The sequence below is a fragment of the Microplitis mediator genome, chromosome 3, assembly GCF_029852145.1.
Source record: "Microplitis mediator isolate UGA2020A chromosome 3, iyMicMedi2.1, whole genome shotgun sequence".
NCBI classification, from domain to species: domain Eukaryota; kingdom Metazoa; phylum Arthropoda; class Insecta; order Hymenoptera; family Braconidae; genus Microplitis; species Microplitis mediator.
The window spans coordinates 22,561,409-22,589,286 of NC_079971.1; the positions used below are offsets into that span (position 1 = coordinate 22,561,409).

At 33.3% G+C, this 27,878-nt stretch overlaps 7 protein-coding genes across 13 annotated transcripts; all 7 read right to left on the minus strand.

Moving 5' to 3' along the window:
- Positions 1–843: 843 nt before the first annotated feature.
- On the minus strand, positions 844–3,784 carry LOC130664935 (uncharacterized). Its single transcript, XM_057465136.1, has 4 exons — positions 3,350–3,784; positions 3,024–3,264; positions 2,814–2,900; positions 844–2,579 (listed from the first exon to the last, which is right to left on the minus strand). The coding sequence occupies exons 1-4, from the start codon at positions 3,362–3,364 to the stop codon at positions 1,381–1,383; spliced, it is 1,542 nt and encodes a 513-aa protein (XP_057321119.1). The 5' UTR covers positions 3,365–3,784; the 3' UTR covers positions 844–1,380.
- A 2,119-nt stretch (positions 3,785–5,903) lies between these two features.
- Positions 5,904–7,793, minus strand: LOC130664933 (uncharacterized). Its single transcript, XM_057465134.1, has 2 exons — positions 7,545–7,793; positions 5,904–7,460 (listed from the first exon to the last, which is right to left on the minus strand). Exons 1-2 carry the CDS (start codon positions 7,729–7,731, stop codon positions 6,964–6,966), a joined length of 684 nt encoding a protein of 227 aa, XP_057321117.1. The 5' UTR covers positions 7,732–7,793; the 3' UTR covers positions 5,904–6,963.
- Positions 7,794–8,039: 246 nt separating this feature from the next.
- On the minus strand, positions 8,040–11,452 carry LOC130664932 (uncharacterized). 2 transcript variants are annotated; one of them, XR_008989485.1, is made up of 3 exons: positions 9,650–9,897; positions 8,250–9,384; positions 8,040–8,169 (listed from the first exon to the last, which is right to left on the minus strand). XR_008989485.1 is itself a non-coding variant. In XM_057465133.1 (3 exons), exons 2-3 carry the CDS (start codon positions 9,888–9,890, stop codon positions 8,855–8,857), a joined length of 771 nt encoding a protein of 256 aa, XP_057321116.1. In that variant the 5' UTR covers positions 9,891–10,958; positions 11,128–11,452; the 3' UTR covers positions 8,720–8,854. The 2 variants fall into 2 exon arrangements, 1 of the variants encoding a protein (XP_057321116.1); XM_057465133.1 differs by lacking the exon at positions 8,040–8,169 and adding an exon at positions 11,128–11,452 and having other exon boundaries at positions 8,720–9,384; positions 9,650–10,958.
- A 707-nt stretch (positions 11,453–12,159) lies between these two features.
- LOC130664934 (uncharacterized) lies at positions 12,160–14,523 on the minus strand. Its single transcript, XM_057465135.1, has 4 exons — positions 13,309–14,523; positions 13,092–13,214; positions 12,771–13,002; positions 12,160–12,587 (listed from the first exon to the last, which is right to left on the minus strand). The coding sequence occupies exons 2-4, from the start codon at positions 13,101–13,103 to the stop codon at positions 12,160–12,162; spliced, it is 672 nt and encodes a 223-aa protein (XP_057321118.1). The 5' UTR covers positions 13,104–13,214; positions 13,309–14,523.
- Positions 14,524–15,247: 724 nt separating this feature from the next.
- LOC130664813 (uncharacterized) lies at positions 15,248–20,201 on the minus strand. 4 transcript variants are annotated; one of them, XM_057464920.1, is made up of 5 exons: positions 19,732–20,201; positions 18,120–19,658; positions 17,695–17,935; positions 17,485–17,571; positions 15,248–17,056 (listed from the first exon to the last, which is right to left on the minus strand). In XM_057464920.1, the coding sequence occupies exons 3-5, from the start codon at positions 17,933–17,935 to the stop codon at positions 15,858–15,860; spliced, it is 1,527 nt and encodes a 508-aa protein (XP_057320903.1). In that variant the 5' UTR covers positions 18,120–19,658; positions 19,732–20,201; the 3' UTR covers positions 15,248–15,857. The 4 variants fall into 4 exon arrangements, with proteins under 4 accessions (XP_057320903.1, XP_057320905.1, XP_057320904.1 ...); XM_057464922.1 differs by having other exon boundaries at positions 18,120–19,238; positions 19,323–20,201; XM_057464921.1 differs by having other exon boundaries at positions 18,120–18,714; positions 18,773–20,201.
- A 445-nt stretch (positions 20,202–20,646) lies between these two features.
- Positions 20,647–23,538, minus strand: LOC130664818 (uncharacterized). The gene is made up of 3 exons (XM_057464929.1): positions 23,408–23,538; positions 22,126–22,363; positions 20,647–22,042 (listed from the first exon to the last, which is right to left on the minus strand). The coding sequence occupies exons 2-3, from the start codon at positions 22,310–22,312 to the stop codon at positions 21,546–21,548; spliced, it is 684 nt and encodes a 227-aa protein (XP_057320912.1). The 5' UTR covers positions 22,313–22,363; positions 23,408–23,538; the 3' UTR covers positions 20,647–21,545.
- On the minus strand, positions 22,308–27,816 carry LOC130664814 (uncharacterized). Of its 3 annotated transcripts, none has more exons than XM_057464924.1 (3): positions 27,094–27,816; positions 24,266–24,414; positions 22,308–23,978 (listed from the first exon to the last, which is right to left on the minus strand). In XM_057464924.1, exons 1-3 carry the CDS (start codon positions 27,180–27,182, stop codon positions 23,452–23,454), a joined length of 765 nt encoding a protein of 254 aa, XP_057320907.1. In that variant the 5' UTR covers positions 27,183–27,816; the 3' UTR covers positions 22,308–23,451. The 3 variants fall into 3 exon arrangements, with proteins under 3 accessions (XP_057320907.1, XP_057320908.1, XP_057320906.1); XM_057464925.1 differs by lacking the exon at positions 27,094–27,816 and having other exon boundaries at positions 22,308–23,610; positions 23,682–23,978; positions 24,266–25,655; XM_057464923.1 differs by lacking the exon at positions 27,094–27,816 and having other exon boundaries at positions 24,266–25,655.
- Between the last annotated feature and the right edge of the window lie 62 nt (positions 27,817–27,878).

Below are 27,878 nucleotides of genomic sequence, written 5' to 3' on the forward strand. Positions count from 1 at the left end.
ATAAGACTTTATGAGAGTAATAAAACCTTTCAACGCCTTCAATTCTTTTATTTTGCCAGAATCGTTATCATCGAAGAAATAAACCAGATCTCATGGTAGTCTGTTGTATTAGAAAAACCACCAAATGATGACGCGCAAAGTTCTTCGCAGAACTATAGACAAAACAGGATCAGGAAGTACTTTAGTAATAACTTCTGTTCAAAGTATAATACGGTTGAAAATGAGGTGAGCTCGTAAAACTGTGGAAACATCGCATGAATTTAGAACCGAGTCCTTGAACCACCTGGCATTCATTTCGGGATATTCAGAGATGATTTATAGTAACGTAAAACCTTACTGTATTTTCGTATGCTACAAATAGACTATAGTTAATCAACGTAATGTCATTAAATGTCAGGACTCATGATAAGATACTGTTGTTTGTTTTGTTGGTGTGTGACCTATAACTTCAGTTGATGATAAAACTATAATGGGGCTTCACTCTTATCAAACCATGCGTAATAACTCGCAATAATAAGTTTCAATTCGGTGATAAATTCAAATAATCCATATAAGAATTCAGAATTTTCAACTTGTTATTGTGTCAAATAAAGAGTGCGCATGTAAAGAAATTATTAAAAATTCACTATTTTCATGAGTTCTCTAAATGGATAGAATTGACTCAAAAAACAAATTTTTAGGAACTATTATTAGAAATTACGTCATTTCTGTCCACACCCTGCTCTAGTTTCCACAAAAACATGTTTGGGTCTGATCGTAAGGGCGTGGGTGATGCTACACATACTGCGAAAACTACAGCAAAAATAGTTCAGTAAATTAATGAACGTTAGTTGAACTCGCATGGTCTCAAATTAAACATAATTGTGTCAATGACACTCGACACAATTGTCCTATCGATTGGTTGACAGTCTAAATGTGTCTATATATAAATTCATGGCGATTCATTTTCAAAAGGAACCGTACATTATACGATTTCCAGTACGACCTAATGGAATTGCGGTGAATGAACTTAGCGGCGACCGTGGTTTAAAGGTTGACTAATGCGGAATTTTTCGACCGAATGTCGCATCTGCGTATATTCATTAGTAAATGGTCGGGACTCGGGGGTTTTTGAATTCAAAGAAGTATGAGGATATCATTTTATTTAATTAACGACAAACAAAGTTGTAGTATTCTCGTGGGAGGAAGATGTGAGAAGGGAAATTGAAATCAGAACTTGCTAATTACATTCATGACATTTATTCAGATAAATCAATATAACAAGACTAGAAATAATAGTTTAATGATACAAACTAGTTCTTAGTAAATAAGTACACTTAAAACTAATACCCGTAAATGTATAAATACTATTAATAATAACTGCGCGCAATAACAAACTAATTATCCAAATTTAAATCTGAACTCCTGCATTTTATTGCGAATACTGTTCTGAATAGATTGAGTATCTAATGTAATCCAACTTTTTTCACGCCCGTACTCTTCAACATATGTCAGTAACACTGTTCTTGCATTTTCATCTAATCCTGGTCTGATAGTTGCGCCGACGATATCGTAAGCTCTAGCTCTTGACCCGGTTAATGAACATACGGCCAATGCACTTTTAGTGAAAATTTCGACCAACAACATTCGAGCCAATGATTTACAATCTTTTGCCAATCTTTTGCAATTACTCAGCGCTACGAAATTGATGTAGACGTTGGTATGGGGCACGAGTTCGACAACTCCCGGAACCAATCGAGGATGCTTCAAGGTCCATCTTGAGTCATTTTTATCGTATTCAGGAGGTAGAACGAATTTGCGCTTCTGAGACCGTTTTTTCTTAGGAACTTCATTTATATTAACATCAAGATGATTCTCGTATTCTTCTTGTTGTTGCTGTTGTTTACTTTGGTTCTTTTCGGATATCTTCTCAATTTCCACTGTAGTGTTTGTTGATAGAGATGTGGTCGGACTATTGCTGTTTGAACTACGGCTATCAGCGAGTAACTGTTTTATATCTCTTAGTGCTTTTGCATTATCAACTATCACTCTCCGTAAATGATCTACCATCAAGAGTGAGTTAGCAGAAACTTGATGTTGGTTTCGTATGACTGTGAAGAGTTCCGTCAAAAATGTGGAGTCAATTAGTAGTTTAGTATTCGACAATGAATTTGTTGAATTCGGAAAGTTCTGAATAACAGATGGTCGCTTCTGTTCACTGTTTTCAACGTGCTCTATATCTTCAACACAACATCTGTCGTCAGATTCTTCCATAGATATTTCGGATGAACACGAATTTTGCATCGGAAAATCCTCTCGAGTTGGTGAAGGTTGATTATCACTCGAGCATTTGAATACTTGACTCGGCTGTTCTGCGGCGTCGCTAACAGATTTAGTTGGCTCAACTACTTTTGACTGTTTAAAAGCAGCTTCTGTGTATGGAGTGGGCAGCGCCGTTCGCTTCAGTGGCTTTTTCTCAGATTTCTTATTATTCTCTAAAGTTACCACTAAATCCAAAGGTTTGTCGATCTCATGATTCAACTTCGAGTTTCGTGTGGGTCTTCGTGTTTTTTTCTCCACTGGTGCTGTTAATTCTCGATCTAAAACGGAAAATTATTATCACTATCTCACATATCGCGCAGAAAAGACATTCAAACCTTCTTTCTTGTATGCTGCTAATGTTTATTTTGACAGTGAATTTATATTTATGACCTATTGAAAACTCTATTCACAACATCCATGTAGGAACTGCGATTTTTACAAACTACTGTGAAATCCAATAAAAATCGTTCTAATAGTGAACTCAAACATAGATTGTAGTCTACAATATATACCTTTATTCTTCATATTCGAACATTTGTATTCATAATACACATCATTCATCTTTTCGTTGATAAAAATTTCCGCGTCTTCGTACACATCTGCAAACGAAAATATTATTTTATCTCAATCGCACTTCCCAATTAAAAATTTTGTCACTATCAATTACGCGATACTATATCTGAATCGAAACACTCAAAGGCAAATATAAAAAAAATTCTTACCAGTGCAATATTCCACAACAGACAGATATAATTTCCAATCGTCTGAACGTTTTTGCCTCTTTTTGACACGCTTTGCTGTATCTGATGGATTTTCGACAGGATATGCAACTATTACTCTTCGATCTATTTTTCTGCGTAACACTATCCACGTCGACGGAACGCATACATACTCATCAATACCTTTGTAAGGTAATTCCAAAAATTGTACCACATGATACTTAAATTTTTCAGTGGACTTCATCTGAAAAGAAAAGTAACAAAACTGAAATCACATATTCCGCGCCAGTCATAGACTCAAATAGATGATGTCATAGTCAGCAACGTACTTTTATTATCACCATATCAGTTACCCTTGAGAGGCCTTAATGCTAACGGACGGGAAATCATTAATGATTATGTACTAAACTAGAAATCAAATCTTACCTTAAAGTCTTCAATATGTCTCTCTCGTTACAATGTTAATCTATGCTGATCCCCACTATTGTTCGGTTATTCCTTAAGTATTATAAGAATGTTCAAAGAATTAATTCTGGCCGAAATATTATTCTTCACTAGTCGACAGCTCGACTGGCAACGGCAACACTGAATGGAGAATTCTCCAACAACCGGGGCTTATATATAGCCGGAAACCTCGTTATTGCGTGACAGAGAGAGGACCATATTTTAACGAGCACTGCGGCCCTACGAAGTACTTTAATTGATTTATTTTTGTTATGCGAACGAGTCATAAATAAGCGGTCAGTAGATGTTGTTATGAACGTGCCTCTAAATACAGTCAAGGTCATACCGATAGAGCAAACAAAACTTTATTTTGTGCATGAGTTTTGTTTAAATGACATCGTTTTTTTTTCTATTCCATTCTTGATGAAACCAAAAAGGATTTCTTGCCATTGTTCTACGAAAACAATTGTAAATATCAGGCAGTGAGGACAGATTTTCGTATGGAATCGAGTTATGAAGTTGCGCGTTACTGCTTCGAGAAGTTTCTATTAAGGCATTGCCAGAACTATTCAAGTAAGTCATTAAACGTTTCAATGAGCTACAGAACGCCGATAATTACCAGGTGTATAATTCGTGAGAAATAGAATGACGTTTATTTGCGTCATCACACGTCCTTTGGTCTTTTTGATGAACGCATTAAAACATAATATATTTGTTCTTTAAGATTCCTTATCATATTTCATAGACCCCGCGATAGCTTATCTGCAAAAGCGCTCAGCGCGTAAGTGTCACGGTTCAATTCCGTTTGGAATGTGTGATAATTTTTCTCAATTGATCTATAAACTGTTCATTGCGTGAGTCTCTTTATTATCCTTTTCAATCTTTTCCTATCCTAATTCTTTTTCCTGAATGCAAGAATGTTAGAACGCTGGATGTATATTTTCGAGAGGTGTGTCGGCATAAACACATACTTTCATGTTTTACAACTTTGTTTAATGTAAATTGTCATGTAATAAAAAAAATACGACGCATTAGTTAATTAACGACCTGGGTAGTCAGACCGTAATAATAATCAGTATCATGAGAGACACACTCTATGAGCGTGGGTTCAAGACCTGATATTTGGACTATTGCTTCAAGTAATTTTATTTAAAATCAAACTATCTGACGAAATAATCAAACAATTTTTTTTTTCATAATGTAGTACTATTTATAATTCCGCTCAGTCTGAGTAAATTGTCTTATAATGAATCACTGTTGGACACAATTGCCAGCTATGGTTCATTACTGTTTTAAACAGAATCTATCGTTAGTTAGACTTGATTTTGCGCTGGATATGTAACAACATTTCAGCGAATCTAATGTGTTTTTTCCGGCTTTCCGATAAATTCTACCTCAAAGTATTTTTACAACTCAACCTTGTCTTCATCCTGCACATTGACATTAAATCCAGTTCTATAAACATGCAAAGTAGTTAAACTTGATAACAGAATAGGCAGCAGTATGTTGATACGATACTGTGACTTACTTGTAGAAGTTTTAAGCATAGCAATTTCGTTCATTAGCGACTGTTTTTAGTCGCCAACACATTCCACGTGTGTTGCTTTACAAATACTTTCGAGAACAGCTATGATATTTTCGTCTCAAATATAGTGATCCTGTGCCCAATATGGCCAACTAGAATTTCTGTTTGATCATAACTAAAAGTGTTGTTAGCTATACAGTTATATGGAACAATGACTGATGGGTAAACAAGGAAGTGACGGAAAATGGCAAAATATACATGCCTACGGTAGCTATATAAAGACTATTTGACATTTGATTGATGGACTGGGTGCGGAATACGTGGAACACGTAAGTACGAGCATTGCAAACACAATTATATTACCCACGAGTCTACTATCTTATGTCTCTCCATGTCTAATGCGTGTTTATGTTCCCCATGCGGAAATAAATCCCATTTAAAGCGTTATCGTGACCGTCAACAATGACCATTAACAATTCTTGTTTACATGGAAGCAATTTTTTTTTACAGGTAATTTTCAACATCGTTTTGAATCGAATTGCGTATCAGAAAAGTGTGAGGATGAATAATAAACAACAACGTGAGCGCATTCAATTTATTTACGTATCTAGACAATATTCATAGTTGAGTTATGCAACCAAACTTAATAAATTATAAGAGACATTTAAAATCGCAATTCATTAACGTCAATATTTGCTCAGTAAGCGATTATTTGTTTAAAATATTCACTTTCAATTGTAATATGGAACTCGGTTCTGAATTCGCTGACTTCGCTTTCAAGCTGAGTAAGCTAATAAAATTTAGCATGACGTTTAAAAATAAACCCACGAGCATCACAAACAAAATTCAAAAATTAATTCTATTACTCGATTTGTTATTATAATGATCTTGCATTAAAATGTAGAATGTGTCGCTCAGAGTTGAATGGAAATTTTGCGACAGTTGTATTTTTCCAATTGAACATTCGAACTCCTATTATTCTTCAGTTTGCGTCTTGGAAACAATCTACGAAACACAAACACAATTTTCTATTATTAGGGAAAGAAAACACACCTTGGCATCATATTAACTATGAATGCTTATTAAAAACAATAAATATTTCACCGACCGGTTTTGAATTCTAATGTGCTATGACAGTTATTCAAGACAATTATCGGTGAAAGTCTTGCTGTCCTAAAAGATATAGAACAATAAAATGGCACACAAAAATTAGAGTACGTACTGACATAAAAAATTACACGGTTCACTTCACCACGAAATATATACTCGAAATTAACTACGACTAGACCAATCCCAAGACTAGTATTTGCTTCTTTAATAAAACCTGGCTTCAGTTTTACTAGCAAAACAACAAAAAACGTTTCTTATCTTGTTGTTGAATCGGTTGAGAAGCGACAAGCTCCAAGGTCATGCGGTCACGTTTTATTACTTGTTTTGGTGAATAGTACAGTCATGGTTATTCCCAGAACGGCCGGTCTGCGATAATATTATACGACGTAACTCTTTAGTTCCATTAGTGGTTCATTAATGGTTCAGCAACAGAATTGTAAGTGGTTCGAATAATGATTTACGCAATTCGATGACTAGCCAATGATTGCAAACCTGTGAAAAATGAATCATACATGGCCATATATGAATGTTCTATACATGGACATGCATGGCCACATATGTTTCATTTTTCACGGGCATAGTTATGTATGTTTAATTAACCACGTGGAAACATGATCATATGTACATAAGTATGTATGGCCATACATGTTTAATTAAACACGGACCTACATGGTCATATATAGTTATACAAAGCCGTGTATCATCATATATGGCCTTATATGATTCATATATGGCCATGCGTGACTGTATTAAAAAAGTTGGTTACCCATGTATGGCCATATATGCTTCATATATGAACTATACACGGCCATATATGTTTCATTTTTCACGGAAAAAGCTAGAAAAACACGGATGACTAATTTGTTAATCCAATGTGCCGCTCATCATCATTAGAATTTGTACAAAAGCCGCTTGAATCTCTAAATAAATATCACTGTTAACTTTGTGAGCGTAATACAAACTGGATACTGACGTATGTGGCATTAGCAATTGATTAGTTTTATGAAAATTCAGATGGCTGTGCATTGTTTTACGAAAGAAATTTAAATAAACAGCTGATAGTGACGACAAATCATTGATTTGAATCAGTTGATCATGCGTCATGTTATTGCGTCGTAAGGTTTCCATCACGTTTCCATTTTGTTCGAGTCTATCTATAACTTCAAGGACACTAACGATCAATGGCCGAATAATCTTCAGAACTTGGATCTTATCTACTCCCTGGATAGTTTTAGCTGAAAAATTTTGCTTTTTCCTGTGACTATTTCGTGTTGGGTTCGGCATCAAATTCTTCAATGATCGACTCATTATCGATTTTTTAATACGCTCTATCAAATATATCATTGCTGTCTGATATGAATCTGCAATTATAAAATACGATACATAATCAATAATTCAGAAAGATCGAAAAAAAAAAATATCAATCAGCTGGGGAAGAAGTTTACCTGATTCATGAAGTATTATTGCTGGATATGATTTCCAGTGTATCAGTGGCTTTTCATAATCGCGAACACGATTTATCGTTCGTTGTACTTCACTTTGCGGTGGATATGCAGTTAATACGTATTTGCCGTGACGATGCTCAACCCAATGACTTGGAACACATCTCAACCAATATTTATTTCCCGGCATTCCAATTATTTTCACAATGTAGTATATTTTTGGTTCCACGAAAACTGGATTCTATAAATAAACAAGATATATACTTTTAGAACGCACCAATTCGCTGAAATTAATAAAAATTAGTGTGATTATGCTTTCATGTCTAACTACCATAGCCATAAGATCACGCGACAATATATAACTGTCATACCATCCCATAAAAAAATGTATATTAGTGTGTCTGTTCTTCACAGCAGGTATAAATGATTTTCCACACGCATGTATTTATGATCTGCGAAATTGTTTCACGATATATTCTGACAGATGACAAATAGACGTCGTTATATTTTGCTATGTGATATTCCGAAATTCCCACGAAACAAATTTGGGTGAGTAATATTGACTACAGTCACGTTATCCATGTATATTTTTTAATGTTATTGTTAACAGAATGTAATCATCGGTTAACTAAAAAACAATATTCATATTTTGCTAGTAATGTTTTTTCGTGTGACTTTTATTGGGGACACCGTAAACTAGAACTTTACCTGATTCACTGAAATTTCAGCCATAGTAATTATTTTTCACAGACGAATTGTTTGAATTGTCAACACTTCGAAAATGTGCCGCGTTGTAGGATCTCGATAGAGTACTAAATGTATTAAAACTACAGTGCATCACGTATAATTTTAGCCTCCCAAATAACAAGGTCAGCTCGGCTTCACTGTATTTTTACGTATAATCTTATCGCGCATCAAACATTGGTTGGATAATACTGCAATTTCAACGATCACGCTTTTACATCTTTTCATTTGATGCAAATGTTAATCTGATAATTAAAATTATACAAAATTTGATAGGTATGTTGTTGATACTAAAAAGTCGAGCTCGTTGATTATTATCTCTTATCGTCTTGTTTTTAAGATAGCCGTGTGGGGCAAGTGTGCGCAGTGGGTAAATAGCGCAAACCCATCTATTTTAGTTCGAAATGAATGGGTTCGCGCACACTTACCAACTGCGCACACTTGTCCGAAATTACTCTAAAGAAAAATCTTATTGAAAGAATAAAACAATGAAAATTTACAGCATATATTTATTTGTTAACTTACGGACAAAGGTTTGACAAAATAAAAGGTTAAAGTAATTAAAATAATTATTGTTGTAGCTCACCCTTCATCATTCTTACTATTAGATCAAGAAAAGACATAATTTCTTTGTACATCACCGTTTCCAGTGATAATATTTCGCTTGGTGTTGAATTATCTGACATTCGTTTTAAATTATGTGAGTTCATATAATTCTGCATGATTTCCTGGAATAAAGTTACGCACGTATTGGACGTTTGAGTGAAATCGACTAAGTCATTGCTGTTAAAATTATTACCATGACAATTTTCGTGGTGAAACAAAGATCTATTTTGATTGCATTCAATTATCATGTCGACGTGTCCCAACAAGCTGACGATCATTGGTCGTACTATTTGTAACATCGTAACGAAATTTAATTTTGTCATTGGTTCAGTAGATGAAGATGATGTACTAGCTTCGTTCTTCACCGATGGTCCTACTTCCGGAGTTCTGTTTAGTGGAGTCAAATCTGCACGGACTTTACCCGTAGGTTGGTTCGATTGACATATAGACTTACATCTCCAGACTATAAAGTGAAGTGCATTATCCAAATTATCTGTAGAAAAAAAAGAAAGCAATGAAGTTCCATGTCAGCTACAATATTTTATCTATTCTATAGATAGTCCAACCTCACTAGTAGTGATTTAATTTAGTTTTTGTGCCTGTAGGATCTATTGGATCGTCGGGGAATGGATTGTCGGTGGAATCATTTGTCGAGGGATAAGATTGCTGGGATCAGTTAGCTGCAGACCAGCAATAACTATGAGGATTTCATATAATTGATTGACATTTAAAGAATGTAAATAAAATTTTAGACTTACGAGTTTCATATTCTAGTATGCCTGCATAGGTTTTCCAGTGCGGTGATGGTGGTTCATTCTTGAGAGTATGGCTTAATGACACTGGTACTTCTTCATCAGGTGGAACTGCAACGATTACTTTCTCTTTCTCACGATTTATGATCCATAAATTAGGAATACAAATGTACGAGTTATGTACTGATGAATCGAACGACCCGGGGAATTGTATTACGGAATATTTCATTGGGACTGATTTATCCATCACGTTGAATAGGTAGAAACGATAGACGTGTGAACTAATTGAGTGGATAGCAATAAATGAAGAAAAACAAGTCTCTTTATGATTACGTGACCTTAGGCCAAGAACAATGATACATCGAAATCATATGTCATTGTGTGATAACCTGATAATTTATTTATGAACTATTTTGATTTAAATGGGTGGGAGGTCAGAAGCTATCTTGACATTTAGGGAATAAGTAACTTAGTTGGTTATTGCATCATGATTGTTTTCAAGTAAGTGGTAGGTAACATCAAAATTTCGGGTATGTTTTTTAAATAATATAGAAATTAAAATGAGAAGTCAGCGGAAGTGATTTAAATTTATGCTGCATCATGATGGTTTTTAAGAAACAACGAATATCATAGACGTTTACGTCAATGTGAAGTACTTACATGAAATTTGCAATAGCATAGTACGCAGGAAATAAGGGCCATACCTTACGAACAGATCGATTTCCGCGTGGGATAAGAATGTCAGAACGAAAGTCTCTAGTGAGTGAACATCACTGCCAAGTAATTTTGAAATCGAAAATTTCTACTTAGTGATCTCTCCTGGTTCGAATTTATAAAAGATGTCTTGCAATTTGTATGGAGTTATGTGATGTTCGTACTAGGGACGCTTGCTATGATGAAATTTTCTACATAAGTTTATCAAGCTTTAAGAAGTATATTAATATCGCTAAATCTGATGGAGTGATTTTTTCTCCTTCATAATAAAACTTTGTTCAATATTTATGTTCGTTATTCAGAAAGCTATAAGATTTCACAAGCTGCAGAAAGTTCTGTTTAAATTTATTGTGTTTTATTATATTATCTTCGTTGCTATACGCCAATTCAGCTTTGTGCAAAATTTATTGTTCTCTTAAATAGCTGATTGCCATAAGTTCGATTCCGTTCGCTTGTTCATCCTAATTCTGATAAATATATTTTGTTACACCTGACTTCATTACAATATTATACAAACGGTATCTACATAATATTAAAAATTCAGCATTGTAGTGTTGGCATTTTTATTTATGAACAAAATAATAACAAAATGATTGAAGGGCTAGAATATTACGAGGCACAAAATTAATTATTATATGGCTCAATTTTTTTTTTTTTTATTCTATCACTAGTTATATCGAAGGGAAGCATATATATATATATATATATATATATGTATATATGTACTCCCCCCGTGTTGTTACTAATAAATAATAAAATATTATAATTACTTTACTAGTTAATACAATATTATACTAAATCGATACATTAGATTGAATGTGCCAGTGTTATAATACATTCCACATTAGTTCCATAGCTCTAGCTTACAATTAGAAAAGCTAGTATATTTTTTAATTAATGAACCATCAGAAAACATATCGCTTCTGATTATTGCGTCATTTAATCATCATAATAATTCAGTTAATGATCTGAGACGTCTGTGCTAGAGATTTTAGCGTTTAGATTATTACTAATATAATTACACAACTATTGTATTTTTTGAGTCATGAACTTATGCCGCTTATAACTATCGGCATTCGTTATTGTTTCCTCAAAAACAGCATGTTCGATATCTACTAAATAACGTTTTACATTCTAATGTTATCACTTTGAATAATACTGTTAACCCTTCAATGAGACACGTCTGTGAAATGACGACTGTGAAATACAGTAACACATTTTAACCCTAGTAAAAAGTAATTGCTTGAGAAGCCATATAGAAATTGAATCTAATGCTAACAACTCGGAAAAATCTGATGGTTTGTCCAGTGTCTTCTCCCGGACGCCGAATTAGCCATAAAAATAATTGAATATTTATTAATAATTAAATCCGGAGATAACACTAGAATAATTAAGTGGTCATACTATTTCCAAGACCGTAATAATAATTTATTCAGATTTTACTAAAGTAACAACTGTAAATCAACAAATGCGCATGGTTACACAGTAAAAATAAGTTGCCATGGTAGCTTAAGCGCTTCTGCGTTTGAAATTGACTTCTATCGGTGCTATTAATAAGTTGTCAAGAGGCTTATGATTGATATTAATGTGTCGTAGCACGTCTTTTTTTTGATAGATCAACAATCCAGTGAACACTAAATTGGTCGGCCGGAACAGGCAATGGAGATGAGATTGATCTTTATTAAAACCACACAGTTCTTGCAAATAGGTCATTTTAATTCTTAACAATCAGCAGATTCATGAGTTATTATTCAAAGAACTATCATCAAAATTGAAAGTTAGTATAAAACATTATTATCTCTTCAATCAACACCACTTCTAAGAGCCGTGAACACCTCCAGTAATTTAGCAGCTTCGCTCATGTTCTCGCGCATTTTAAACAAAAGTTCATGCTCCAATGCCATTGCTTTAATTTTATTCACCGGCATTGGTTGATATGATAGATTAGTATTGGCTACTTTCGAGGTTTCATTTGCACATGTTACTGAAGAAGAATTACTAAGACTGCTTTCATCAGACAAGTAACTCGTTTCTTTTAGTAACTTTGATTCTTTTCCTGTCGATTTCAAGTCGTTATAAGCTTCTCCAAAAGTTCTAACGTTACTATTCATCACACTGCATTTCCGAAACGCAGATGATTCCTTCTTCGGCTTCAACAATTGCATTAAATCATCAACCGTATTGGTATTTTGTCGGAACTGAATATAGAGTAGTGCGTCATCATATACATCTGTGAAAATAAAACATTTCAACATTATATCACTACTATTCATTTTTGCTTATTGCTATTCGCTGTTTCGCCCTGATAGATAGTTCGAAGTGTTAAAATTTAAATCGTCATTCGTATGAAATCTATATTTATTATGCACAGTACAACAGTGAACTCAAAGCAGTAAATAGTAATAGTACTTACTAGTTTTGAATTCGGTAGTCACTCGAAATACCGGCCATCTCTTATTAGGCAGCTTCCTGTTTGTAATATACTTCAGTAACTTCGTTTTTCTAAGCATTGGGAATGCTGCTTCTGTTTCCTCATGTGAACGTGACAAAACCCACGACGATGGTACCACATGATATTCGTCTTCTTCCCAAGATGGCACTTCTACGAATTTAATGACATAAAACAGCTTTTTGATCGGTCCCATCTGCAATAACAAAAAATAATTAAAACAAAATAATAAAACTTATTTTATAAAATTTCCGACAAATTTCATAATTAACATAATTAACTTACATTGAGAGGCATTAATGACTCTTCGATAAACCTGGTTAATTATGGAGCTTTAAAAATATTTTATGTAAACACGTCCAATAGCCAGTACAGGATAAATTGTAATGAGTTGTGTTGTTTTGGTATCTGTAATATAATGTATATTTATAGTAGGAATATTAATAAATGCTTGCGCAAGAATTCGTCGTAATATTATCAAAATATGGTAAATAATACTCACTGAAATATTGCACAAGTTTGAAACAGATTTGATGCGCAACAATAAAACAATTATTGCATCAGATTATTGTTTCAGAACCTTGCGTCAGACTGCGCTAGAGTATGGTAAGATCCCTTGAGCTGCTCTCTTCTATTTTTTTATGCTATAACCATAAAGAATAGATAAAATAATAGTTATCTATTTTTCATGGCTATACTTCTTGATGTTTTGTGTAGAAAAAGAGAGAAGGGGAGTCAATGCACTGGCTCTGGTAAATGTAACAGACAAGTATTGACTAGTTTCGGGGTTTCATTTTCAAATGTGCCTGTAGGAGAACCACCTAGACTGCTTCCATCAGAAAAGTCACTCGTTTGTTTTCGTGCTTCGATCCATTTCCAACTGATTTGATATCATTATGAGCTTCCCCAAAAGTTTTAACGTAACTAATCATCACATTGCATTTCAAAATTGTGGATTAATCTTTTTTTGACTTGAATGTTTTTATCATCTCACCAAACGTATCGGTATTTTGTCGAAACTCAATGTAGAGTGATCCGTCATCAAATACATCCAGAAAGTACATCCAGAGATAACACTAGAATGATCAAGGCTTACACTATTTGAAAAAACGCAATAATAATCTATTCAGATTTTAAAAAATAAACCTGCAAATCAACAAATCCGCGGGGCTATACAGTAGAAATTAGTTGCCATGGTAGCTAAAGCAGTTGTGCGTTTGAAATTAACTTCTATCGGAGCTATTAATAAGTTATCAAGAGGCTCATGATTGATATTAATGTGTCGTGCCACATCTGTATTAATAGATCAACAAGCCAGTGTACGTCAAATTAGTCATCCGGGACGGGCAATAGAATAAAAATTGATCTTTATTAAAACCACGCAGTTCATGCAAATGTGTCATTTCAATTATGTTGTTAACAATCAGCAGGTTCAATAACTCATTATTTAGAAAACCATCATTTAAATAAGAAGATAATATAAAACATTACTTCCATTACATTAAATAATTATATATAAATGGCGTCGTTTTCAAGTCAAAAGACGACTCACCACAAACTGATAGCTGGCCATTATCTATGATTTACAGATGGCTCTACATAGAAATGTAACACTGACTAATCATTACCTCACAGCTGGTTTAAAATGATTATTTATAGATAGCAAAGTTTTCAATTCGAAATATGGCTAACTGTAAACTCATGGCTGGTCACTACTTATTATTTACGGATGGTGCTATAAAAAAAAGAATTTACTGATTTGTTATTGGTTTTTATCTAGATGATACTTTTTGTTCTAGACAGAAAAAAAGGATTTCTTGACGCAGAAAATTTTCACTTGTCCTAGGAAAAATTTTACATCATGAAATGAAAATAAAAATTTTCTGGGAGCGAGAAAAACCTTTATGGGACAAGAAATTTTTTTTAATCTCACGAACATTTACGATCCATTATTTAAAAGGTAAAATAATATTGTAACCAATTTATACTCAGCTTAATAAGCATCAACTTAGTAAATAACAATAAATCAACCTAACTTCAAATAAGTATAGACGACGCTACATAAAAATGTAACTGGAACTCACTAGTATCTAATGGGTGTCCAGTAATTATTAGCTATAGATGGAGCTGCTTGAAAAATAAATTTCACCTCACCAGTATCTTATAGTTGTCTAGTCACTATTAGTTACAGATAGCACTGCATAAAACTTATATCGATCATCAAATTGTAGTCGATTCCAACGAGCAGTAGCAGCTCAGTGGATAACACGCGAGACTCATCATCCCAAGGATCCGGGTTCAACTCCTGTCACCGCCCAACTGGACATCACGACTAATTCGATAAAAAACTCATAAAAAAATTAATCTAAATACAAATTGTAAAGCCAGTGTAACAAAAAAAAAAAAATTTTTTTTTTTTTTCAATTTTTGAGTCATCATGAACTCATATTTTTTAGCTAGCCACTGGCTACTTTTCATATCTTGTCATTAGCTTATTTTTTTAGCCAGCGATTAGCTATTCATAATTGCACACTTACTACCTCATTGTTTTAACCTAGCTATTAGATATATGTTTGAATCTATCCACTGGCTTGTTTTGATCAGTCAGCCATCGGCTAAGATGGCGTTACATAGTGAGGTTATGGCTTGCAAATTTTATTAGACAGTGATGAGGTATAACTAAAATCTGTTAGCTACGGGCTGGCCACCTATAAGTTTTCTATTCGGGTGAATGTTGCATCTGCGAATATTAAATAGTAAATGGTCGGGACTCGGGGGTTTTTGAATACAAAGAAGTATTAGGATATCATTTTATTTAATTAACGACAAACAAAGTTGTAGTATTCTCGAGAGAGGAAGATGTGAGAAGGAAAATTGAAATCAGAACTTGCTAATTACATTCATGACATTTATTCAGATAAATCAATATAACAAGACTAGAAATAATAGTTTAATGATACAAACTAGTTCTTAGTAAATAAGTACACTTAAAACTAATACCCGTAAATGTATAGATACTATTAATAATAACTGCGCGCAATAACAAACTAATTATCCAAATTTGAATCTGAACTCCTGCATTTTATTGCGAATACTGTTCTGAATAGATTGAGTATCTACTGTGATCCAACTTTTTTCACGCCCGTACTCTTCAACATATGTCAGTAACACTGTTCTTGCATTTTCATCTAATCCTGGTCTGATAGTTGCGCCTACGACATCGTAAGCTCTAGCTCTTGACCCGGTAAATGAACATACGGCCAATGCACTTTTAGTGAAAATTTCGACCAACAACATTCGAGCCAATGATTTACAATCTTTTGCCAATCTTTTGCAATTACTCAGCGCTACGAAATTGATGTAGACGTTGGTATGGGGCATGAGTTCGACAACTCCCGGAACCAATCGACGATGCTTCAAGGTCCATCTTGAGTCATTTTTATCGTATTCTGGAGGTAGAACGAATTTACGCTTCTGAGTACGTTTTTTCTTAGGAACTTCATTCATATTAACATCAAGATGATTCTCGTATTCTTCTTGCTGTTGCTGTTGTTTACTTTGGTTCTTTTCGGATATCTTCTCAATTTCCACTGTAGTGTTTGTTGATAGAGATGTGGTCGGACTATTGCTGTTTGAACTACGGCTATCAGCGAGTAACTGTTTTACATCTCTCAGTGCTTTTGCATTATCAACTATCACTCTCCGTAAATGATCTACCATCAAGAGTGAGTTAGCAGAAACTTGATGTTGGTTTCGTATGACTGTGAAGAGTTCCGTCAAAAATGTTGAGTCAATTAGTATTTTAGTATTCGACAATGAATTTGTTAAATTCGGAAAGTTCTGAATAACAGATGGTCGCTCCTGTTCACTGTTTTCAACGCGCTCTATTTCTTCAACACAACTTCTGTCGTTAGATTCTTCCACAGATTTTTCTGATGAACAAGAATTTTGCATCGAAACATCTTCTGGAGTTGGTGGAGGTTGATGGTCAGTCAAGCATTCGAATACTTGACTCGGCTGTCCTGTGGCGTCGCTAACAGATTTAGTTGGCTCAACTTCTTTTGACCGTTTAAAAGCAGCTTCTGTGTATGGAGTGGGCAGTGCCGTTCGCTTCAGTTGCCTTTTTTCAAATTTGTCATTATTCTTTAATGTTACCACTAAATCCAGAGGTTTGTCGATTTCATGATATGACTTCGAGTTTCGTATGGGTCTTCGTGTTTTTTTCTCTACTGGCGCTGATAATTCTCGATCTGAAACCGGAAATTATTATCATTTTACACATTGTGTCGAAACAACATTCAAACCTTTTTTTTTAGTGTGCTGCTTACATTTATTTTGACAATGAATTCATATTTATGATGTATTGAAAACATTATTCAAAATATTCGGGTAGGAACCGCGATTTTTATTCAGTTCTATGGATTCGTATAATAGTATATTTTACACCTCGGGCAGTAAAGTAAGAAATGGCGGCTTCGCCTCGGCCAACAACTACATGAGATCTGAGGCTTTCTTATTTACTGCCCAAGGTGTAAATACTATTTTTCTCCTCGACGGAGGCGTAAAGCGGAAACTTCGTTTCACACAGCGGGAGAAAAGTTGACGCTTTTCACCCGGAGGGAAGAAAAAATATTCATTACACTGAGCTTAAACGTAAGTTATAATTCACAATATTTACCTCTCTTATGTAGATTAGAACATTTGTATTCATAATACACATCATTCATCTTTTCGTTGATAAAAATTTCCGCGTCTTCGTACACATCTGCAAACGAAAATATTATTTTATCTCAATCGCACTTCCCAATTAAAAATTTTGTCACTATCAATTATGCTATACTATATCTGAATCGAAACACTCAAAGGCAAATATAAAAAAAATTCTTACCAGTGCAATATTCCACAACAGACAGATATAATTTCCAATCGTCTGAACGTTTTTGCCTCCTTTTAACACGCTTTGCTGTATCTGATGGATTTTCGACAGGATATGTAACTATTACTCTTCGATCTATTTTTCTGCGTAACACTATCCACGTCGACGGAACGCAAACATACTCATCGATACCTTTGTAAGGAAATTCCAAAAATTGTACCACATGATACTTAAATTTTTCAGTGGACTTCATCTGAAAAGAAAAAAGAAACAAAACTGAAATCACATATTTCGCGCCAGTCATAAACTCAAATAGATGATTTTATAGTCAGCAAAATACTTTTATTATCACCATATCAGTTGCCCTTGAGCAGCCTTAAGTCTAACGGACGGGAAATCATTAATGATTTTGTACTAAACTAGAAATCAAATCTTACCTTGAAGTCTTCAATATGTCTCTCCCGTTACAATATTAATGTATTCTGATTCCTACTATTGTTCAGTTATTTCTTCAGTATCGTAGGAATGTTCGAAGAATTAATTTTAGCCAAAATAATATCTTCCACTTGCCTACAGCGCGGTGCCAGCGCGATTCTGCGCGGTTCGACTTCAAATGGAAAATTTTTCGACAACCGGGTCCTATATACAGCCGGGAAATTCGTTATTGCGTGACAGAGAGAGGACGTATTTTAACGAGCTCTGCTGCCCTACGAAGTACTTTAATTGGTTTATTTTTGTTATGCGAACGAGTCATAAATAAGCGGTCAGTGGATGTTGTTATGAACATGCCTCTAAATACAGTCAAGGTTATAACGTTATAGCAATCACAACTTTATTTTGTGCATGAGTTTTGTTTAAATCACATAGTTTATACTTCTGTTCCATTCTTGATGAAACCGAAATGGAATTCCTATCATTGTTCTACGAGAACACTTATAAATATCAGGCAGTGAGGACAGATTTTTGTATGGAATTAAGTTATGAAGTTCCCCGTTACTGCATCGAGAAGTTTCTGTTGAAGCATTGCCAGACCTTTAAAAGAAAGTCATTAAACATTTTATTAACCTATAGAACGCCGATAATTACCCACAGGCATATAACTTGTCAAAAATAGAATGACGTTTATTTGCGCCATTGCACGTCCTTTGTTCTTTTTGATGAAGGCATAGAAACATACTATAGTTTTTCTTTAATGTTTTTTATCATATTTCACAGGCCTCACGGTTCGATTCCGTTTGGAATATGTGATGATTTTTCTCAATTGATCTATAAACTGTTTATTGCGTGAGTTTCTTATTATCCTTCTCAATCTCCTCCTATCCCATTTCTTTTTCCTGAACGCAAGAATGTTAGAACGCGAGATGTATATTTTCTAGTAGGTGTGTAGGCATGAACTTAACTTTTCTGTTTTACAGTTGTAAATTGTATAATGTAAATTGTTCTATCATATAAACACACAACGCATTAGTTAATTAACGACCTGGGAGGTCAGACCTGGGTGTGTAGGTATGATCACATACTTTCCCGTTTATCAACATTGTTTCATGTAAATTGTTCTATCATAAAAAAATACAACGCATTAGTTAATTAACGTCCTGGGTGGTCAGACCGTAATATTAGTCAGTATCACGAAATACAACCTCTATTAACGATGATGTGTTGTTATTATATCAGATTAAACTATCTAACGAAATAATAGAACAACATTATTTTTCTATAACGTATTATTATCTATAATTCTGCTCAGCCTGAGTAACTCGTCTTATAATGAATCACTGTTGGACACAATTGCCAGCTGTGGTTCATTACTGTTTTAAACATCATCTATCGTCAGCTAGACTTGATTTTGCGCTGGATATGTAACAACATTTCAGCGAATCTAATGTGTTTTTTCCGGCTTTCCGATAAATTCTACCCCAAAGTATTTTTACAACTCAACCTTGTCTTCATTCTGCACATAGACATTAAATCCAGTTCTATAAACATGCAAAGTTGTTAAACTTGATAACAGAATAGGCAGCAGTATGTTGATACGATACTGTGACTTACTTGTAGAAGTTTTAAGCATAGCAATTTCGTTCATTAGCGACTGCTTTTAGTCGCCAACACATTCCACGTGTGTTGCTTTATAAATACTTTCGAGAACAACTATGATATTTTCGTCTCAAATATAGTGATCCTGTGCCCAATATGGCCAACTAGAATTTCTGTTTTATCATAACTAAAGGTCTTGTTAGCTATACAGTAATATGTAACAATGACTCATGGGTAAACAAAGGAAGGGACGAAAAATGGCAAAATATACATGCCTACGGTAGCTATCTATATACTATTTGACATTCAATCGATGAACTGGGTGCGGAATGGGGGGAACACGGAATGTACGAGCTTTGCAAACACACTCAAATTATCCACGCATTGAATTGTTTATGTCTATCCCTATCTACTGCGTGTTTACGTTCCTCGTACGAACGTAAATTCCATTTCCAGCGTTGTCGTGACCGTTAACACCTAAAATTACGGTCATGAAATTCAAATAACAATGTTATTGACAATTATTGTGGTTTTCCTTCCTGGTTCTAAGGATACCAAATAACAATTATTGCTTACATGGAATCGTATTCGTGTAGAAATAACTCGCTTCAAAAAAGTTTAGAACAGTGAACGTCAAAATTTGAGGATAATCTGAACTTTGAGTTGTTTATTTTTCAACTTTAAAAAAAATTCGAGACTATAAAACATTTTTGCAAAGTTCTGAAATTAACTGAGTCAGATTTGAAAGTACTCAGTTGGAAATGATTTCACTTCTCAATTTTTTAAGTTACAAAAATGATCAACCCAAAAATCAGAGGTCACAAATTTGAAACTTCATTGGTATGAATCTTTTTGAAACAAATTTTTTTACAGGTAATTTTCAACTTCTTTTTAAATCGAACTGTGTATTAGAAAAGTGCGAAGATGAATAATAAATTTAACAACGTGGGCGTATTCAATTTATTTACGTATCTAAACAATAGATATAGTTGAGTTCTGCGACCAAACTTAATAAATTATAAGATAAATTTAAAATTGCAATTTATTAACGTCAATATTTGCTCAGAAAGTTATTATTTCATTAAAAATATTCACTTCATATGGTTACATTGAACTCGGTTCTTAATTCACTGACTTCGCTTTCAAGCTGAGTAAACTAATACAATTTAGCATGACGTTCTGGAATAAACCCACGTGCGTCACAAACGAAATTCCAAAATTAATTCTGTTACTCGATTTGTTATCATAATGATCTTGATCAAACTTCTTATCATAAATTAGTTTGTATTTCAAAAATGATCTGCAAAACACAAACAAAATTTTTTATATTTAGGGAAAAAAAACACACTGGCATCATATTAACTATGAATGCTTATTAAAAACAATAAATCTTTTAGTGACAAGTTTCGAAATTACACGGTTCACTTTATCACAAAATATATACTTATAATTAACTAAGACTTGATCAATCCCAAGAATAGTATTCACTGAGGATCACTGAGCTTCTTTAATAAAACCTGGCTTCAGTTTTACTAGCATAACAACAAAAAACGTTTCTTAATTATCTTGTTGTTGAATCGGTTGAAGAGCGACAAGCTTCAAGGTCTTTTGCGGTCACGTTTTATTATTCGTTTTGGTGAATAATACAGTCACGATTATTCCAAGAACGGCCGGTCTGCGATAATATTATACAACGTAACTCTTCAGTTCCATTAGTGGTTCATTAATGGTTCAGCAACAGAATTGTAAGTTGTTCGTATGATGATTTATGCGATTCTATGACTAGCTAATGATTGCAGATAGCTAGAAAAACACGGATGACTGATTTGTTAATCCAATGTGCCGCTCATCATCATTAGAATTTGTACAATAGCCGCTTGAATCTCTAAGTAAATATCACTGTTAACTTCGTTAGCGTAATACAAACCGGATACCGACGTATGTGGCATTAGAAATTGATTAGTTTTATGAAAATTCAGATGGCTGTGCATTGTTTTACGAAAGAAATTTAAATAAACAGCTGATAGTGACGACAAGTCATCGATCTGAATCAGTTGATCATGCGTCATGTTATTGCGTCGAAACGTTTCCATCACGTTTCCATTTTGTTCGAGTCTATCTATAACTTCAAGGACACTAACGATCAATGGCCGAATAATCTTCAGAACTTGAATCTTGTCTACTCCCTGGATAGTTTTAGCTGAAAAATTTTGCTTTTTTCTGTGACTATTTCGTGTTGGGTTCGGCATTAAATTCTTCAATGATCGACTCATTAACGATTTTTTAATACGCTCTATCAAATATATCATTGCTGTCTGATATAAATCTGCAATTATAAAATACGATACATAATCAATAAGTCAGAAAGTACGAAAAAAAAAATATCAATCAGCTGGGGAAGAAGTTTACCTGATTCATGAAGTATTATTGCTGGATATGATTTCCAGTGTATCAGTGGCTTTTCATAATCGCGAACACGATTTATCGTTCGTTGTACTTCACTTTGCGGTGGATATGCAGTTAATACGTATTTGCCGTGACGATGCTCAACCCAATGACTTGGAACACATCTCAGCCAATATTTATTTCCCGGCATTCCAATTATTTTCACAATGTAGTATATTTTTGGTTCCACGAAAACTGGATTCTATAAATAAACATGATATATACTTTCAGAACGCACTTTTATTAGCTGAAATTGATAAGAAGACATTAAAATTAGAATGTCAATTACGTTTTCATGTCTACTATCATAGTAATGCTCTCACGCGACTATATGTTAGTGTCATAACTTCCCATAAAAGAAGGGTACGACTATGTTAATGTTCTTCGCAGTAGTTATAAATGAATTTCGACACGCATGTGTTTATGATCTGTGAAATTGTTTCACGATATATTCTGACAGATGACAAATAGACGTCGTTATATTTTGCTATGTGATATTCCGAAATTCCCACGAAACAACTATGGGTGAGTAATATTGACTACAGTCACGTAATCCATGTATATTTTTTAATGTTATTGGTAACAGAATGTAATCATCGGTTAAGCAAAAAAACAATATTCATATTTTGGTAGTGATGTTTTTTCGTGTGACTTCTACTGGGGACACCGTAAACTAGAACTTTACCTGATTCACTGAAATTTCAGCCATAGTAATTATTTTTCACGGACGAATTGTTTGAATTGTCAACACTTCGAAAATGTGCCGCGTTGTAGGATCTCGGTAGAGTACTAAATTTATTAGAACTACAGTGCATCACGTATAATTTTAGCCTCCCAAATAACAAGGTCAGCTGAGCTTCACTGTATTTTTACGTATAATCTTATCGCGTATTAAACATTGGTTGGATAATACTGCAATTTCAACGATCACGCTTTTACATCTTTTCATTTGATGCAAATGTTAATCTGATAATTAAAATTGTACAAAATTCGATAGGTATGTTGTTGATACTAAAAAGTCGAGCTCGTTGATTATTATCTCTTATCGTCTTGTTTTTAAGATAGCCGTGTGGGGCAAGTGTGCGCAGTGGGTAAATAGCGGAAACCCATCTATTTTAATTTGAAATGAATGGGTTCGCGCACACTTACCAACTGCGCACACTTGTCCGAAATTACTCGAAAGAAAAATCGTATTGAAAGAATAAAACAATGATAATTTACAGCATATATTTATTTGTTAACTTACGGACAAAGGTTTGACAAAATAAAAAGTTAAAGTAATTAAAATAATTATTGTTGTATCTCTGCTTTCATCATCATCACTGTTAGAGTAAGGAAATACATAATTTCTTGGTTCATAGAAGTTTCCAGTGATAATACTTCACTTGGTATTGGTATTTCTAACATCAGTGTTGAATCATATGAGTTTATATAACCCTGCATAACTTTCTGGAATAAAGTAACGTACGTATTGGACAGTTGAGTGACATTGACTAAGTCATCGCTTTTAATACCATTACCACGATCATTTTCGAGGTTAAACAAAGATTCATTTTGATTGTGTTCAATTATCAAATCGATGTATCTCAACAAGCTGACAATCATCGGACGTACTATTTGTAACATCGTGCCGAAATTTAATTTAGTCATTGCATCAGTAGATGAAGATGATGTACTAGCTTCCCAATTTAACGTTGATGCTTCCAGAATTCTGTGTGGTCGAGTCCAATCTCCAGGATATTCACACTTAGGTTGGTTCGATATAAATGTAGACTCACATCTCGCTACTGTAACCAGAAGTGCGACTTGAAAATCGTCTGCAAAAAAAAAACAAAAAGCAATGAGGTTCCATGCCAAACGATTCCCGATACAAAATCCAATAACATCTCATCTACTCTATAGTTAGTCCAACCTCGTCAGCAGTGATTTGATTTAACTTTTTTGCCTTTAGAATCTATTGGACGGTCGTGGGATGAATTGTCTGTGGAATCATTTGTCGAGGGATAAGAGTGCTGAGATCAGTTAACTGCAGACCAGCAATAACTATGAGGATTTCATATAATTGATTGACATTTAAAGAATGTAAATAAAATTTCAGACTCACCAGTTTCATATACCAGTGTGCCTGCACAGGTTTTCCAGTGCGATGGTGGTGGTTCATTCTTGAGAATGAGGCATATTGGCACTGGCACTTCTTCATTAGGTGGAACCGCAACAATTACATTTATGTCGTCACGAGTTATGGCCCACGAACTAGGAATGCAAACGTACGAGTTATGTACTGATGAATCGAGCGTCCCGGGGAGTCTTATTACGAAATACTTCTTTGAGACTGATTCAGCCATCACGTTGAAGAGGTAGAAATGATAGACGTGTGAACTGATTGAGTGGACAGTAATGAATGAAGAAAAACAAGTCTCTTTATGATTACGTGACCTTAGGCCAAGAACAATGATACATCGAAATCATATGTCATTGTGTGATAACCTGATATTTTATTTATGAACCATTTTGATTTAAATGGGTGGGAGGTCAGAAGCTATCTTGACATTTAGGGAATAAGTAACTTAGATGGTTATTGCATCATGATTGTTATCAAGTAAGTGGTAGGTAACATCAAAATTTCGGGTATGTTTTTTAAATAATATAGAAATTAAAATGAGAAGTCAGCGAAAGTAATTTAAATTTATGCTGCATCATGATGGTTTTTAAGAAACAACGAATATCATAAAAGTTTACGTCAATGTGAACTACTTACATGAAATTTGCAATAGCATAGTACGCAGGAAATAAGGGCCATACCTTACGAACAGATCGATTTCCGCGTGGGATAAGAATGTCAGAACGAAAGTCTCTAGTGAGTGAACATCACTGCCAAGTAATTTTGAAATCGAAAATTTCTACTTAGCGATCTCTCCTCGTTCAAATTTATGAAAGATGTCTTGCAATTTGTATGAAGTTATGTGTTGTTCGTGCTAGGGACGCTTGCTATGATGAAATTTTCTACATAAGTATATCAAGCTTTAAGAAGTATATTAATACTGCCAAATCTGATGGAGTGATTTTTTCTCCTTCATAATAAAACTTTGTTCAATATTTATGTTCATTATTCAGAAAGCTATAAGACTTTACAAGCTGCAAAGAGTTTTGTTTAAATTTATTGTGTTTGACTGTATCATGTTTGTTGCTACACGAAGATTCAGCTTTGTCCAAAATTTATCGTTCTCTTAAATAGCTCATTGCCATAAGTTCGATTTTGCCCGATGATTCATCCTAATTCTGATAAATATATTTTGTCACACCTGACATTATTACAATACTATACGAATGGTATCAATATAATATTAAAAACTCAACATTGTAGTGTTTGCATTTTTATTCATGAACAGAACAATAATAAAATGATTTAAGGACTAGAATATTACGAGGCACAAAATAAATCTGCACATAGCTCAATTTTTTTTTAAATATTAATTCTATCATTAGTTATATCAAAGGGGAGTATATATATATATATATATATATATATATATATATATATATATATATATATATATATATATATATATATACTCCCCCCCACGTTGTAACTAATAAATAATAAAATATTATAATTATTTTTTAGATTGCAAGTACACACGAAAAAAAATTTTATCGTCATGACAAAAGATGGGATAGCAAAAGTTTTTTTTACAGTGACAAACATGATTAGCTTAGGTTAATAATTAAAATTGTTATTGTAACAAATGAAATCGCGTCGTGATTAACAAGTGGATTTGTTATGAGAACGCATGATATAAATAATTAAATATCATCGTTTGTAGAAGCCGGCATTTGTTATCGTAAATAATATCAGCTTATGATCACAAAATATTTTTTAAGTGCTATAAATTTCTTCTAATACTTTAACGAATCATTGTTTATATGTAACACAACAGTTTTGTTCCATTTCTAAGCACAACAAAAAATTTGCTATGAATACAAAAACATTGTTGTCACAACTAATGTTTCGTTATCTCTATATCAACCCGCATGAAAAAACTTTATATGTGAAAACATATATGATAGAATATATGAATATTATAATGTGATATATTGTACAATACATAAAATAATATTTATATTTTTGCCGTTTTAATATATGATAATATATTGAAAAAAAATATATTGCTAGAATATATTATCAATATATTTATCAATATATGACTTTTTATGTATGTTTTACATATATATTTTAATATATTTTTTTTATATTGAAAGTAGTATATGAATTAATATATAGTATTTTTTATATCTTTTATATATGTTTTCCAATATATTGCAAAATATATGGTTTTCAATATATTGTAAAATATATGGCACCTTTTTTACTTTTCTTAGGTTATTGCCAGTAAATATAAGGTCAATGAAAAGAAGGAGAAAAAATAATAAATTTGACTTTTTTTTGTGGAATTGTGTAGAAATTGAAAAAGTATATTAAAAATAAAATTTTCAATATATTGCGAAAAATATAAGTTTTAATATACTGGAAAAATATAATTCCAATATACCGTGAACCATATATTTAACCATATAAATTCTTTCATATATAATCAATTATATAGAGACCATATACCACTAATTATATGAGTCAAAATATATGGATATATATATCAAGTTTATTATATTATACTTATAAATTATATATATACTATCCATATATGATAAGAATATATTGAGCATTATATGAGGTAATATATATAGAAAAATACAAAACATTATATACAAGTAAACATATTATGATAAATATATAATCCAATATATGTAAAAAACATATATTTTTCAATATAGATATTTTTGCCGCTATATATTTATCACATATTCACCATATATTTTTTTATATACTTTTAACAGTATATAGCTTTTCCATGCGGGAAGGCAGAAATTCGTTACCATAAGTTATTGTATTTCATTGTTACGAAAAAATGTTTCCGGTGCAGCTCCTGTAGACAGTTTGCACTTTTGTCTTTTCGTTGATTCATTCTAATGGAGATGACTAACGTTCATATCGTTTGTTTCTAAGTAAACGTAACCTGGTATTTTCGCCTGCGGTGGTATTCTATTTATTGTACACTGCATCACTTACATCAGGAGACCGTATCAAGTCACCACTCCTGTGCTTATCAAGGACTGATGGGAATTATTACAAAAAACTCCAGTTGATGCAGTCGATATTCTATTAATACCGCCCTTCCATGACTAAACTCGAACTTTGTTCTTGTATGCAAAAATCATTTATTTCAATTTCAGCTCACTACTAGCTTGTACAATATTATACTAAATCGATACATTAGATTGAATGTGCCAGTGTTATGATACATTTCACATTAGTTCAATAGCTCTAGCTTACAATTAGAAAAGCTAGTATATTTTTTAATTAATGAACCGTTAGAAAACATGTAGCTTCTGATTATTGCGTCATTTAATCATCGTAAGAATTCAGTTGATGTTCTGGGACTTCTGTGTTAGAGAATTTAGCGTTTAGTTTAGCAATAATATAATTACACAACTATTTTATGTTTTGAGTCATGACCTTATGACCCTTATATCTATCGGCATCCGGTATTGTTTCCTCAAAAACAACATGTTCAATACCTATTAAATAAAGTTTTACGTTCTATTGTTATCACTTTAAATAATACTGTTAACCCTTCAATGAGACACGTCTGTTAAATGAC

What these genes read in the sequence shown, in the direction of transcription:
- LOC130664935 (XM_057465136.1), bottom strand. An exon ending in TGTTGTGGAATATTGCACTG is followed by an intron (nt 2,901 to 3,023) that starts GTAAGAATTTTT and finishes TTTCGTTTGCAG; the next exon opens with ATGTGTACGAAGACGCGGAA. An exon ending in TTCGAATATGAAGAATAAAG is followed by an intron (nt 2,580 to 2,813) that starts GTATATATTGTA and finishes TTTCCGTTTTAG; the next exon opens with ATCGAGAATTAACAGCACCA.
- LOC130664813 (XM_057464919.1), bottom strand. Translation starts at nt 17,986, where the DNA reads ATGACTGGCGCGAAATATGTGATTTCAGTTTTGTTTCTTTTTTCTTTT. An exon ending in TGTTGTGGAATATTGCACTG is followed by an intron (nt 17,572 to 17,694) that starts GTAAGAATTTTT and finishes TTTCGTTTGCAG; the next exon opens with ATGTGTACGAAGACGCGGAA. An exon ending in TTCTAATCTACATAAGAGAG is followed by an intron (nt 17,057 to 17,484) that starts GTAAATATTGTG and finishes TTCCGGTTTCAG; the next exon opens with ATCGAGAATTATCAGCGCCA.
- LOC130664818 (XM_057464929.1), bottom strand. Translation starts at nt 22,312, where the DNA reads ATGCCGGGAAATAAATATTGGCTGAGATGTGTTCCAAGTCATTGGGTT. An exon ending in AATAATACTTCATGAATCAG is followed by an intron (nt 22,043 to 22,125) that starts GTAAACTTCTTC and finishes TTATAATTGCAG; the next exon opens with ATTTATATCAGACAGCAATG.
- LOC130664934 (XM_057465135.1), bottom strand. An exon ending in GACTACCGAATTCAAAACTA is followed by an intron (nt 12,588 to 12,770) that starts GTAAGTACTATT and finishes TTATTTTCACAG; the next exon opens with ATGTATATGATGACGCACTA.
- LOC130664933 (XM_057465134.1), bottom strand. Translation starts at nt 7,731, where the DNA reads ATGCCGGGAAATAAATATTGGTTGAGATGTGTTCCAAGTCATTGGGTT. An exon ending in AATAATACTTCATGAATCAG is followed by an intron (nt 7,461 to 7,544) that starts GTAAACTTCTTC and finishes TTATAATTGCAG; the next exon opens with ATTCATATCAGACAGCAATG.
- LOC130664814 (XM_057464923.1), bottom strand. Translation starts at nt 24,506, where the DNA reads ATGGCTGAATCAGTCTCAAAGAAGTATTTCGTAATAAGACTCCCCGGG. An exon ending in CACACTGGTATATGAAACTG is followed by an intron (nt 23,979 to 24,265) that starts GTGAGTCTGAAA and finishes TTTTTTTTGCAG; the next exon opens with ACGATTTTCAAGTCGCACTT.
- LOC130664932 (XM_057465133.1), bottom strand. Translation starts at nt 9,890, where the DNA reads ATGGATAAATCAGTCCCAATGAAATATTCCGTAATACAATTCCCCGGG. An exon ending in CATACTAGAATATGAAACTC is followed by an intron (nt 9,385 to 9,649) that starts GTAAGTCTAAAA and finishes TTTTTTCTACAG; the next exon opens with ATAATTTGGATAATGCACTT.